This window comes from Balaenoptera acutorostrata, chromosome 4 (genome assembly GCF_949987535.1).
Source record: "Balaenoptera acutorostrata chromosome 4, mBalAcu1.1, whole genome shotgun sequence".
NCBI classification, from domain to species: Eukaryota; Metazoa; Chordata; class Mammalia; order Artiodactyla; family Balaenopteridae; genus Balaenoptera; species Balaenoptera acutorostrata.
In genome coordinates this window covers 68,428,856-68,444,090 of record NC_080067.1, presented here as the reverse complement: position 1 = coordinate 68,444,090, position 15,235 = coordinate 68,428,856, and the positions used below count along the sequence as shown (strand labels likewise).

The 15,235-nt window shown below is 37.3% G+C and overlaps 1 protein-coding gene across 7 annotated transcripts in view; it reads right to left on the bottom strand.

Moving 5' to 3' along the window:
- VPS8 (VPS8 subunit of CORVET complex) overlaps nucleotides 1-15,235 on the bottom strand; it is a 280,256-nt gene that overhangs the window by 68,000 nt on the left and 197,021 nt on the right. For all 7 annotated transcript variants that reach the window (XM_057545206.1, XM_057545205.1, XM_057545207.1 and 4 more), the window contains exons 43-44: nucleotides 13,704-13,873; nucleotides 10,587-10,752 (exon numbers count right to left, since the gene is read on the bottom strand). In XM_057545206.1, coding sequence (XP_057401189.1) covers nucleotides 10,587-10,752; nucleotides 13,704-13,873 — 336 coding nt within the window. The remainder of the gene's footprint in view (nucleotides 1-10,586; nucleotides 10,753-13,703; nucleotides 13,874-15,235) is intronic.

The following is a 15,235-nucleotide window of genomic DNA, read 5'->3' as shown; positions in this document are numbered from 1 at the left end:
AAGGGAAGGCAGGGGATTGTTTTTTTAAGACTATTTTTTTAAGAGCAGTTTTAGGTTCATAGCAAAATTGAGAGGAAGGTACAGAGATACTACATATGTGCCATGCTTCCACAGATGTATAGCTTCCCCTATTATCAACATCTCCCACCAGAGTGGTGCATTTGTTATAACTGATGACACATTACATTGACACATCATTATCACCCAAAGGCCATAGTTTACATTAGGGTTCACCCTTGGCATTGCACATTCTATGGATTTGGACAAAGGCATAATGACATATATCCATCATTATATCAATAGTATCATACAGAATATTTTCACCACACTAAAAAATCCTCTGTTCTGTTTCTTCATCCTTCCCCCCGACCACTCCTGGCAACCAATGATCTTCTTACTGTCTCCATAACTTGCCTGTTCCAAAATGTCACGTAATCGATTTTTTCTCCTTTTTATGACTTGTATTTTCCTGCTTTTTTGCATGCCTTGTAATATTTGATCAAATGCCAGGCACTGTGAATTCTACTTTGTTCGGTTAGATATTCCTGTAATCCTTAACATAATCTTGAACTTTGTTCTGGGATGTTGTTAAAATACATAGAAATAATTTGATCTCTTTAGATTTTGCTTTTAAGTTTTGTTACGTGGGATCAAAACAGCAGCTAGTCTAGGGTTAACTTTTCCCCCAATATTGAGGTCAAACCCTTACTTAGTACTCTCAGTGCTGCCCTGTGAATTATGACATTTTCCAGGTTGCAGTATTCCTGGCTCTATATGAATTTGGGGCACTGCTACCTCTAATACTTTTGGGTGCTCCTTTTTCTGGCCTTGAGTCATTTCCTCACAAACATGAGTGGGTCAGTATTCAACTCAAGGTTGCCTTCTGCAGATCTCTGAAGCCCTCTCTCTGTGTGGCTCTCTCCTGTCCAATACTCTGTCCTGTGAATTCTAGCCCTTGTTTTCCCTGGACTCCCTGCTCTGTCCAAAATCAGAGATACTGATGAGCTCTGCCTTGGTTCTCCCTCTCTGTGCAGTGGCTTGGAAACTTTCCTCCAGCAGTATTTTAGTACATCATTTGTTTATTGTCTCTCAAGGGTTATTCTCTTTCACGGCTTGAGGTCCAATGTCTTGAGAACCATTCTTCTATATATTTTGTCCATTTCTCCCCCAAAAGACTCTTAGTGAAATGGAAGTCCCTGTAGGTATACCTTTCTTTTTTTTCCTTTAAATTTATTTTTTATACGGCAGGTTCTTATTAGTTATCTATTTTATATATATTAGTGTATATATGTCAATCCCAATCTCCCAATACATCCCACCACGACCCACACCCGAGTTCCCCCCTTGGTGTCTATACGTTTGTTTTCTACATCTGTGTCTCTATTTCTGTCTTGCAAACCGGTTCATTTGTACCATTTCTCTAGATTCCACATATATGTGTTAATATACGATACTTGTTCTTCTCTTTTTGACTTACTTCACTCTATGACAGTCTCTAGGTCCATCCACGTCTCTACAAATGACCCAACTTTGTTCCTTTTTATGGCTAATATTCCACTGTATATATGTACCACATCTTCTTTATACATTCGTCTGTCGATGAGCATGTAGGTTGCTTCCATGACCTGGCTACTGTAAATAGTGCTGCAATGAACATTGGGGTGCATGTGTCTTTCTGAATTATGGTTTTCTGTGGCTATATGCCCAGTACTGGGATTGCTGGGTCATATGGTAATTCTATTTTTAGTTTTTTAAGGAACCTCCAGACTGTTCTCCACACGGGCTGTATCAATTTACATTCCTGCCAACAGTGCAAGAGGGTTCGCTTTTCTCCACACCCTCTCCAGCATTTGTTGTTTGTAGATTCTCTGATGATGCCCATTCTAACTGGTGTGAGGTGATACCTCATTGTAGTTTTGATTTGCATTTCTCTAATAATTAGAGATGTTGAGCAGCTTTTCATGTGCCTCTTGTCCATCTGTATGTCTTCTTTGGAGAAATGTCTATTTAGGTCTTCTGCCCATTTTTTGACTGGGTTGGTTTTTTTTTTTAATATTGAGCTGCATGAGCTGTTTTTATATTTTGGAGATTAATCCTTTGCCCATTGATTCGTTTGCAAATATGTTCTCCCATTCTGAGGGTTGCCTTTTAGTCTTGTCTATAGCTTCCTTTGCTGTGCAAAAGCTTTTAAGTTTCATTAGGTCCCATTTGTTTATTTTTGTTTTTATTTCCATTACTCTAGAAGGTGTGTCAAAAAAGATCTTGCTGTGATTTATGTCAAAGAGTGTTTTTCCCATGTTTTCTTCTAAGAGTTTTATAGTGTCTGGCCTTACATTTAGGTCTTTAATCCATTTTGAGTTTATTTTTGTGTGTGGTGTTAGGGAGTGTTCTAATTTCATTCTTTTACATGTAGCTGTCCAGTTTTCCCAGCACCACTTATTGAAGAGACTGTCTTTTCTCCATTGCATATCCTTGCCTCCTTTGTCATAGATTAGTTGACCATAGGCTCAGTAGTTGTCACAACGGCTTAGCTGCTCCGCAGCATGTGGAATCTTCCTGGACCAGGGCTGGAACCTGTGTCCCCTGCATTGGCAGGTGGATTCTTAACCACTGTGCCACCAGGGAAGTCCCTGAATTAGTATTTTTAATGTATGCCAGTTTAATATGTATTTTTAAAAATTTGCCAGTTTAATAAGTTTTTTAAAATGGCATCATATTGCTATTTTAACTGGTGTTTCTTTGATCACTGGTGAAGCTCAACATTTTTTCACATTTTATTGGACAACAAAACTTTTTTATGCCCTTCGCCCATATTTCCAGCAAAGCTTTAGTTCTACATAGAGACTGGAAACACTTTCTTGGTACTATTGTCTTCCTTCGGTCCCTTGGACACAAGTGTTTTCTGGATCAAAGGGAAGTGACCAAATTTATAGAATCTTAAGAATCTGATTGTTACGCTGGTCTGGCAAAGAGGTGAAGACTTGGACAGTAATAGCGGTGTGGCTGTCTATCCATTTTCCACAATCACAATCAATTGATGGTATGTATTCCCTTGTTTTAAATCCTTTTTATTCTTACTTTAAGAATATAAACTAAACTCTTCACCAGAGTCTTACATTCTAATAAGGATCTGGCCCTGCCTACCTCTCAAACCTCATTCCTTGCAATGCTCCTCTTTAGTCACTATGTTCCAGACTGATCTTTTTTCAGTTCCTTGAACAAGTCATTTCCCTCCTCAGTTCCTCTGTGCTTGCTGTTCTCTTTTGTTTGGAATGTTCTTCCCAGGGCTGGTAGCATCTTATTTTCATCTCTGCAGATAGATATTCCCTGACCACCCAATAAAAAGTAGGTTTCCCTTCTGTTATTCTTCCTATAACATTCTATTCTTTCCCCTCATAGCACTCACATACCTATCACAATTTGAAATTATGTGTTTGATAGTTTGTTTACTTAATTACTGTCTAGCTCTCTTACTAGATAGTAAGCTACATGATGTTAGGAACTATTTTGTTGTTGTTGTTCACCAGTGTATACTTGGTACCAAGAATAGTGTTTGGTCCAAAGCAGGCATACATTATATATTGGCTGAAGTAATGAATCACTTAATACTAGGGTATAATAACAAGATTATTGGAAAATGGGCAATAATCTCCTCAAACAGATTCATTTATATTAGGATTATTTATCACCTCTCTGCACTTCTGAGACATATTAATCTTCATTTAATTTGTAAGTTTAATTTAGAAGATACTCTTTTGAGAAATGCTGCTATCACCAAAAATGGAAATCTCATTTTTTAGCATTTAATTTGAATCTAACATATTCATAACAGGGAGCTAATACTCTTTAAAAATGGACAAATGAAAACAGGGCGTTAATACCAGTGTCCCTATTTCACTAAATGGCATGTAAAACAAATCTCCAATTTATAGTGGGAATCCAAAATCATTAAGCAATGCTTAATGGTTAACAGAAAATTATGACCAGTAAGCATAAATGTCATTTACTGAATAATTTCTTCGAAGTTGTAAATACTTCCATCTGACTTTATTTGTAAATTTATCCCAAAGACAAAACATTTTCTTAGACAATTCTAAAAACCAAGAAATAAAACCAACTCCAAGTACCAGGGAAAATATCAGCTTATTTCTTTTAATTATCTCCTTTTGTGATTATTAAAGGATGAGTAGGCAGCTATATGTTTACTTCCAATCCCCTTCTTCTTCAGATATTTACCTCTTACTGAAAAAACAAAAAACTCTGATACTGGACTAATGTACCTGGCTCTTTACTGATAAGTGATGATATATCTAATTCTGAAAAGATATCGAGCAATACATAATAAGACTTTCTAATGAGTCTCCAAATACTCTTGGTTTTTGAAGTGTTAAAAGGAATAACAAGTGGAATGTTTCTGGCACATAATAATGTGTTATGTTAGCTTATTACTATCTCTCAAGAACTCTAAACCCTGTTAATAATATACTAATGTTAAAACTAAAATCTAGTAAATCTTCAATTATACTTCTTTGAATTTATATCAAGTTGCTGTTGACCAAGAATTATTATTTTAAAAATGAATAGCAAGTTAATTTCTTCTAATGCTAATCAGTGCCAATTAAGATAGTTATTTGCTACTCTAAATTTAATAAAAGAATAATCAAAGATAAAATTACTCCTATTCTATTCTATTCTATTGGAATAACATTTGTTGAGAAAATATAATAGCATGATGAGAACTTCAGTTGAAATTAGTTTCTCAAATGTATTTTATCTGTGAGTAATATATAGCAAAAGCAAAACAGAAAATCAGGCTTTCAAGGTCTACTCTTTGGACCTATATTTCAGATTGAGCTACAGTAAACCTGAGGTGGCGGGGGAGTGGAGATAAGGAAAGAAAGAAAGAAATTTGAGTTATTTCTTTTCATTTGCTTTCAAAGAATAAAATGCTTATTCCAAAGGAAAGCAGGCTTTCTGGGGGAATAACTCCAATCATGTCTGTGCAGACCTGTTGGGAGGCAATTGATGTGTCACATTTTTGTTTTTCACCAGTTGTGAAAAACAGAAATGAGATTAACAGAGGCAAGAAGAAAGACTTTATCCATCAAACCACAGTTTTGAGGGTAACTGTTGCATCCTGTTGAGTCAGAGTCAGTAACTAAAGAAGTAAAAGTCAATCATCTCAAGTCCTGGAAAAGGATGAAATAAAAAGCTATTTAGGGGCTTCCCTGGTGGCGCAGTGGTTGAGAATCTGCCTGCTAATGCAGGGGACACGGGTTTGAGCCCTGGTCTGGGAAGATCCCACATGCCGCGGAGCAACTAGGCCCGTGAGCCACAACTACTGAGCCTGCGTGTCTGGAGCCTGTGCTCCGCAACGGGAGAGACCGCGATAGTGAGAGGCCCATGCACCACAATGAAGAGTGGCCCCCGCTTGCCACAACTAGAGAAAGCCCTCGCACAGAAACAAAGACCCAACACAGCCAAAAATAAATAAATTAATTTTAAAAAAAAAAGCTATTTGACAGAAGGATCACATTACAAGGGCAGTGAAAAGCTTCAAATGTATTCAGTATCTACTGAGGGTAGGAAGCAACAGGTGGAAGTTGACTGGCAACCTCAGCTTGATTTTGAAGTCACTGGGACACATACCTCTGCTTCTCTCCATGCACTGGTTAGGAACTTAATAACCAAGGGTGATAGATTTTCAAAGGAAATTAAAAGAGCAAAGTAGAACTTTCATGAAGTTAAGTTTGATAAAAACCATCATATATAGAATTAGTATTTTCATTTAAAATTCTCTTACAATTAAAAATGTGAATGGCTCATACATGGTAAGAAATCTTAAGTTAGCACAGCGAACATAGTATAGATATATTTTAAAAATCAGCTTTGCCAGGTTTCAATAAAGCCAGAATGCTAAAAATAGAACAGACTGTAGGCAGGAAAACTGAGGGTGATGACGGTTCTAAAAACTTGAATTCAAATACTGGCCCTCCCTCTCTGAGCTACATACAGTTCCTTCAGCTAAACTTGTGAAGATTAGCATAAACACATCTAAGGCATGTATTTGATAAATTTCATTTTCTCTTTCCTTGCATTACCAATCCACTAGATCTTTTTACAATATCTTAGCTAGAAAAACAAAGGAGACAGACAGCTAGAGGAAAATTTAAGAAATCCGAGATAGTTCTCATTCTATTTTGCTTAATTAATTAGGAAGCATCAAACAGAGATTTTCAAGAGGATCTGATCAGTAATCTCACTTGGGTTTTCCTAAAGAATGAACAGGTTGAGTCATCTCTCCTGCCCTGCAGAATGGGATAGCCTCAGAAATAAAGCTGTCTTTGACATATAGATCCAATTTCAAAATAATTTCCCTTTTCTCGATGCTCTGAGAGCAGGCAGGAAGAAAGTCAATGAAACAGATTACTGTCTTTCTTGTGTGAGGTGTGGGGATGTGGGAACATGGCAACCAATGTAGTATAAATGTCTTCAAAATTCAACACCCTTTCATGGAAAAAATCCTCAACAAAACATGGAATAAAAGGACACCTCCTAAACATGATATAAAGATTACACACAAAAAGCCTACAGTTAACATTATACTTAATAATGAAAAACTGAATACTTTCTCCCTACGATCAGTACCAAGACAAGGATGTCTATTTTTACCATTCTTATTCAACGCTGTACTGGAGGCCAATGCAACAAGGCGAGAAAAAGAAATAAAAGGTATAAAATTGGAAAGGAAGAAATAAAACAGGCATTATTTGCATTTGATATGACTGCCTATGTATAAAATACCAAAGAATCTACAAAAAAGTACTGGTACTAATAAGTAAGCCTAGTAAGGTCACTGGTCACTAGATACAAGATCAACATGCAAAAATAAATTGTATTTTTATATTCTAGGAATGAACAATTAGAAATTGAAATATAAAACAGGGACTTCCCTCGTGGTCCAATGGTTAAGAATCTGCCTTCCAATACAGGGGACATGGGTTCGATCCCTGGTCAGGGAACTACGATCCCACATGCCGTGGGGCAACTAAGCCTGCGCACCGCAACTACTGAGCCCACGTGCTCTAGAGCCCATGCACCACAACTAGAGAGTCTGAGCGCCACAACTACTGAGCGTGCACACTCTGGAGCCCGTGTGCCACAACAAAGAGCCCACACACTGCACAGAAAGATCCCGCATGCCGCAATGGCGATCCCATGTGCCACAACTAAGACCTGACGCAGCCAAATTAAAAAAAAAGAAAGAAAGAAATATAAAACAGTAAAATACATAATAGCATCAAAAGTCATCAAATACTTAGAAATGAATCTTACAAAACTACCACAAGATTTATATGCCAAAAACTATAAAACACTGATGAAATGAATCAAAGAAGATTTAAATAAAGTTGGAGCTATACCATGTTAATGGATTGGACTCAATATCACTAAGATGTCAACTCTCCCCAGTTGATCTATATATTCAACACAATCCCAATAAAATCCAAGCATGATTTTTTTTTTGTAGAAATTGACAGGCTGATTTTTAAATTTATATGGAAAAGTAGAATAGCCAAATGTTAGAAAGAAGAACAAACTTTGAGGACTCACTACCTGATATCCAGATTTACTATAAAGACACAGCATTGGAGCAAGGATAGATACATAGATCAATGGAACAGAATAGAAAGTCTAGAAATAGACCCACATATACATGGTCAATTGATTTTTGACTAAGGTACAAAGGCAATTCAATGGATAGCCACATGCAAAAGAAAGAACCTCAATCTTTATTTCACATGCTATTAAAAATTAACTCCAAATGGATCAGTGGTTGCCAGGGATTGGAGGGTGGAGGAAAAAGCTGACTACAAAGAGCTATGGGGGACTTTTGAGGGAGGTGATGATACTGCTCTATGTCTTGATTGTAAAGGTGGTTGCCAAAACTTGCAGAAAGTGAATTTTACTGTTTATAAATTATGTATTAAAATACATAATTGCATATATAACTGTGTTTTTTAAAAAAGGAAAAAAGTCTATTTTAGCCCCTGAGGACTATCTAGGAAGAAAGAAAAACATCTAATTGGTAATATCCAGGCAATAATACACATGTAATCACAAGTTATTTATCAACAGGATGTAACTGAAACAGAAAAAACACTGAAGTGCCCCAAGATGTAAAGCCTTAAGTATCTGCATAAATAAGATTCCCCCATCTGCATTTGAATTCAGCTTGGAAAGATTCTAGAACTCACAGGGCCTGTTTTTCCTTTCCTAAATGCAAACAAGGAAGCATTCTGGATGACTAATAAAATTTTCAATCCAGAAACATATTGAACATCTTTACGTTCATCTGTATGTCCTGCAGACAGCTCTAACTCCAACAATGAATTCTCTGTCTTATTCCCAAATACGTTCTTTGTTCATTGTTTTCCATCTCAGTAACTGGTACCACCATCCATTTGTGTTTAAACAAGAAATCTGGGTGTTATCTTTGACTCCTCCCTGTCTTGTCTGCCCCACCAACCAATTTATTTATCACCGAGTCCTGATAATTCTACCTCTCAAATATAGGATCTCTGCTGTAAAGCAGAAAAGAGTACAGAACTAGAACTTGAGCATAGCTGAATCTAGAAGGTGAAAGACAGTGGTATGAGATGAAGTTAGTGAGGCAGGCAGGGACCATATTAATTATTTTGATTTCTGTACTCATCTCAAACACATCTCAAATATGTATTCTTTTCTCCGTCCCAGCTTCCACCATCCTAGTACAAGTTACCATTCCTTTCCTCAAAATTATTTCAATATTCTTGGTCTCCCTACATCTATTCTTGTTTCCCTTTCAATTCATTTTCTGCACTGCAGTTCTTTTAAAAGTACTATTCTGAAAAAAAAATACTATTTTGATCATATCATATCATTCCTTCTTTAAAGTCCTTCAATGTCTTCCTGTTTCTTTACCACAAACATAAAAATAATTAATATGGTCCCTGTTTACCTACTAATTTCATTTAATACCATTCTTTCAGCCTCTAGATCCAATCATACTCAATGCCTAGTTCCAGCAGAGATGTTTTGTTTATTCTATATATTCTTCCCTGACTGGAATACTCCTCCTCCTGCCTACCCTTGCACTTAAACTTTATCTTCTTTTTTTCCTTCAGAGGCAGCTAACATGGCATTTTGAGGAAGTCTTCCATGACCTCTCATGTCTAGATTAGGTCTACTCATTATCCGCTCTTACAGCACAGTTCATCTGTAAGTACTTGTGGTATAATAAAAGATATTATTTGGTCTTTGTCCCTGGTTCCTGTCTCGTAGTTCCTAAAACTCTTGGACTCCCCTGAGTGAAAAGAGTGCCTTTTGAATGCTAATGAGATGACTGGTACCTGGGGACCCCTAGATAGTTTCAGGATGGCAGCTGGTCACCAGAAAGATCAAGCCATGACTAGAGGGTTAGAACGTTCAGTTCTCCCCTCCCTGTCCTTCCCCCAATCCCATGTATGGGGAGGAAAGAGGGGCTAGATATTGAGTCTAATCACCAACAGCCAGTGATTTAATCAATCATGGCTATGTAATGAAACTTCCAATAAAAAACCCTAAATGTTGAGGTTCAAGGAACTTCTGAATTGGTGAGCACACTGATATACTGGGAAGATGGTATGCCAAGAGAGGGCACTGAAGCTTTGGGCACCCTCTTCCCCCCAATGCCTTGCCCTATGCATTTCTTTCATATGGCTATTCCTGAGTTGTATCCTTTATAATAAATGGGTAAACATAAAGTATGTTCCTAAGTTCTATGAGTTGTTCTGGTGAATTATCAAACCTGGGGAAATGGGTCATGGGGACCCCTAAATTTGTAAGTCAGATAGAAGAGCATGTAATCTGGGCACCCGATTTGTAACTGGTGTCTGAAGTGAGGACAGTCTTATGGGAATGAACCTTTAAACCTGTGGAGTCTGACGCTAATTCCTGGTGGTTAGTGTCAGAATTTAATTGCATTACTGGACATCCAGTTGGTATCCAAAGAACTGACAGAATTGGTGTCAGAACTGATGATGGAAAAGACACCAACTATTCAGTGTCAGAAAGAACTTAAGAACACTTTCTGAAAATCTGTTTATAATTTCATTGGTCATAAACTCTACAAGACAAATGTCCTGTCTATAATTGTATCCCCAGCACTTAGCACAGTGCCTGGCACACAGTTCCATTATCTATTGGATGAATATATAAACTAATGCCTATCACTGGAGTGTAGAAATTCTGAACTGTTACCTGGGAGAAGCTAGGTCAGGGTTTTTTTCCCTGGGTCTGATTTTGACTTAACACTGAAAGCTGATAAAACAAAGAGAAAAAAGCAACAGGTCCAACTTTTCACTATGTGATGTTAAGGTCAACTACAGGATAGGGTGGCATAGAGGAAGGACCAGGAAACAGCAAATTAAGTAAATTTGCTGAGGCCTATAGGACCTGAAAAAAAATGAGGCCAGGCCTAAAAGACACTGTTAAGAAAAGACCATCTGAAAAAAAAAAAAAAAAAAAAGAAAAGACCATCTGCATCTTGCCATGAAAACAAGTCTTACCTGTGACGGGGTTATTCTTCCCTTTTTAACTTCAGATGAATTTTCACTCAACTTTCCTACTTTGTTAATTGAGCTGCATTTGTAGCACGTCCATCTTGTTTGCCCCTCAATTTCTACAGTGCACTCCTTGCTTTGCAGACAGAATGAGTGATACAAATGGCCACAGCTGCAAAATGAAGGCAACCAATTGACACTTTTCATTATCATAAAATCATAAACCTAAGTTGTGTTAGAGTGTATTTAAAAGTGATAAATATTTCCAATAAGCTGAAATGCACTGATGGGGTATAGGCTAAGAAACAAGGAAGGGGATTTACTTGTTGCTGTCCTCTCTTTTTTAAAATCCAGACTCACGTATTTGCACACTTAAGTTATGAGCACGAACAGCATCACAGTTCTCTGATTACAAACCACCAGGGGATGAGTTGAACTTCTGTTCATTTCTCAAACTATGAAACATTTTTAGACAGTTTGAAAAAAAGTCAATTGGGGAAAATCATAATTATATAAGTAATTTGGTAATAACATGAGTGGTCTGCCTCATCAAATTCAGGAGTCATGATTTGATTAATAAGCATTTACAAAAATGTCAGTGTTACAGTAAATTCTAACATTATTCCTATGAAGAAATTCCCTACTGAATACACTAAGTTCCCAAATAAGCCTTCCAGAAATGAGTGTTGAGTATAATTCTAAGTCATCTTCACTGATTCCTCCTCATTTCTCCAACCTGAAATCTTGGACCACCTCAGACATCAATCCTTTTCTCTTTGATAGTCTTTATAATCTTCCTTTTCTCTATCCTCCCCCACATATATATATATATGGAGATATATATATATATCCATCTATCCATCCATCCTTTTCTCTTCTGTAGTCTTTCTCTTCTATACTCTTCTTTCTACAGCCATCCTTGCTCCTTTAGTGATTACTTCCAGTTCCATAGCTTTAAAATACCACCTCCATCCTGGTGACTGCCACATTTATACCTTCAGCCCAGACTTCTCTCCTCAACCGCATCTACCTGTCTCAAGACCTCTACTATGGATGTTTAATAGGCATCTTAAATTTAACATGCTCCAAATTCTTGATTTCCACCCCACTCCACCCCCACTGCATGCTCTCATCCAACCTTCCACATCTAAATAATGGCAACTACACTCTTCTAGTTTCTCAAGCCAAAAACTATTCTTTCTTTCACACCTCATATACAAACTATAAATAGATCTTATTAGCTATACCTTCAGAATATATCCAGAATCCCACCACTGCTTACTTCATTACAATCATCTTGGGCCATCTCTCACTTGGATTACTGCAATAGCTTAACTGGTCATTCTATTTTCACCCTTGGCTTTCTACAGTCCATTCTCACCACGGCAGTCAAAGTGATCCTTAAGACAGAGGTCAGCTCAGGTCAATGCTATCCTCAAAAACATCCAATGGCTTTTCATCTCAGAGCAAAAGTTTAACTCTTTATAATGACCCAGTTCCTACATGATTTAGCCGCTGAAGTCATCTCTTATATTTTCCCTTCACTCTGTTCAGGCAACACTAGCCTGCTCCCTTCACTACCCATCAAGTATGCCTAGCACATGCATCATGGTTTCTGCACTTGTTGATCCTCTGTCTGGGGCACTCTCCCCCTGATATTGCATGGCCACTTCCTTTAGGTCTCTACTCAAATGTTACTTAAACTTCCCTAATAACTCTTTATATATTAGTAGCTCCCAACGTTCTCTCTCCTCTATACCATGTTTTATTTTATTCATGGTAATTATTACCTTTTTATTAATTAATTTTTAAATTGTCTGTCCATAATCACCTTAACAGTGTTGCTTTCCCTGACCACAGTTCATAAAATATCTGCCCCCACAAACACTATATATCTCACTTAACATGTTTTATTTTTTTCCGTGTTAGTCACTATCTGGCATTTTACTTGTCTGTTTGCCTCTTTTACTAGAGTGTAAACTCCGTGAGAGCAGAACCTTTGTTTTGTTCATGTGGTACCCTACCCCCTTGAACAGTACCTGACATATAGTAGGTGCTCAATAAATACTTGTTGAATGAATGGGCTGTTTGTGTGATGAAAACTACTTCCTCTTCCAACCACCAAATCTACCAATCTTCCTGTATCTGTAATAATAGAAGCTAACACTTATATAGTGCTTACTATATGTCAGCATGGTTACAAGTGTCTTATGTAAATTATCTCATTTAATCTTCACAAAACCCTATCAAGTAGGTATCCCAATTTACAGATGAAGAAACTAAGACGTAAAGAGATGAAATAACTTGTCAAAGTCTCATAGCTAGTAAGTGGCAGAGTCAGGATTTGAACTCAAGATTTAAAGTCTGGCTCCAGAGTCCATCTTATATTGCCTCTATCCATATATTCTGGATGAGCTGTCTCCTCCTGAGATCAAACCTTCCATTTTTGCACTAAACTTCCTTTCTCTTTGTACTGTGGCTTTAAATATCATTTACATGCTGATGATTTCTAAATTTATATTTCCAGGACATGTCTCTGACTAGAATAACTGTCTACCTGACATTCCTACTTGAATGTTTAAAAGGGCATCTCAAACCTAACATCTCCAAGACAAGACTCTTGATTTCCCCAGCTCCTCACACCTGTTCCTTCTCGTCTTAGAGGATGGTACCACATTCATCCAGTAGCTCAGGCCGAAGATGTTTTTCCCTCTCACTTCACATCTAATACATCAGAAAGTTAACACTTCCCTTAAAATATATTCTGAACCTTCACTCCTACCTCTCTCATTCTGCTCAAATGTCACTTCCTTAGGCATATTTTTCCTCATTACAGTGTCTTAAAATAGCACTCTCACCCTGAACGCTTCTTCTTTCCATCCTCTTACCCTGTATTTTATTTCTCTCCATAGCTCTTATTACTCTGTATTTATTTACTGCCTGACCACCCTAACACCCTTTCCTCCTGACTCCCATGCAGAATGTAAGGTCTATAAGGACAGGAACTTTGTTTTGTTCACTGGCAGAACGACTGACTGGGGCTGTGTGTCCACATGTATTTCTGCCTGGCAATACCATACACGCACACACACCATATGTGTCACATTTCCTTCCCTTTCTTACCTAAAGACAATAATTTCATCAGCCATTTCTTGGCGTCTCTTGTACTGCTGCAAACAAACAGAGCAGTAATCCTGCTTGGGATTCAGTCCTCTGGTGACTGAAGCTCTCAGGTTACACAATGACCAATGGAGATCTTGGTTTAGAAGGCTAGTCGTTGTTTCCAGCAGGGTCTATGAAAGACCAAAATAAAAAATAAGCCAACAAAAAATTGTTCATAAAGTGAAAGAGACAGAGGAGATGAGTGGAAAATACCACTTGTTTCATTTTCAACCACAATTGAATTGGAATACACTATAAAGGCATAAAACTGATCAAATAAACATCAGAACACCCCAAACTTAAGTGGTTAACTTTAATGTGCAGGGTACTGATAAGTGCATATATCAAGATTCTCAAAATAATTATTAAAAGGTTGTCACTAGTTACTACTGAGAAATGTGTGCTCTGCCATTCTGTGGATTAATTCAGTACTGATGGCTTTCAGATGACTAGATAAACCCAAATCTACTTATTTATTACATTTATATGATGAGTTCTCTCTGAATGGCTCAAAGTTGTGTTGTAACAAATAATAAAAAAAAAAAATCCCTGAGTTTTAAATAGAAACTGCCTCCATGGCGATATTTCACAGTAACCTTTCACTGGAAAAGCTAATGGCCATTACTCAGTTTTCATCTCCTTTGGGCAGAGAGATCACTGTTTCCTGAACAGCACTTACAAGCTATCTGAATCTACTCAAGACTGTGACATCTGTCATTAAGTCACATAAAGTTATTTCACAGCTATCACATTAAGTCATTTTAAGGCTCTCTGTGTTTATAAACTATTGTTTACTTACTTCAATGTGCAGCTGGGTTCTTTTCTGTCAGTCCCAAAGGGGAAGATATACTGCCCATCCTCCTTGCTACACAGCCTGGTCCTTTAACTTTATCTATAACGCAGAACTTTCAGTTCTAATGGTCTGTTTTAATTCTTTCCAATCTACCCCATCTTTTCCTCCTCTTCCAAAGTTCACAAAAAATTTCTGTCTTGCATTCAGCTTTCCTTCTGCCGCCAGGGAGTCTGTGCCTGAAGGGGGATCAGCTTCCTTGGGCTATGCTTACTTAGCAAAACTGCAGTTCTTACAACATCCTAAGAAAAGCTCTACCACCCAAATTTTTCTTTTTCTTCTACTAAAAAAGTAGACAGTGTATCTAACATGCCTAAGTGGCACTTTTCCTAGGTGGCTTCATGAGTCACTTTGAAGTACATGAAGAAAAAATTCTGTATACCAAGCTGGCTGTTACTGCGAACTAAAGCTATAGGCAGTTTTGGGTTAAGGGAAGACTAATGACCATTTTTGGTTAGTGGCAATTATCTGTTTCAGAATGTTTAAAAGAACACTAATTTATTTTGCAATTTTTCTATACTCATGCTTCCTTTTCAATGAGTTATATCTTTGCATTCCATTACTTTCCAAGAAAGTATCTTACATTTTTCATTTGGAAAAAAAAATATATGTCCCACTGCCAATGAATCAAAAGAATAAAATG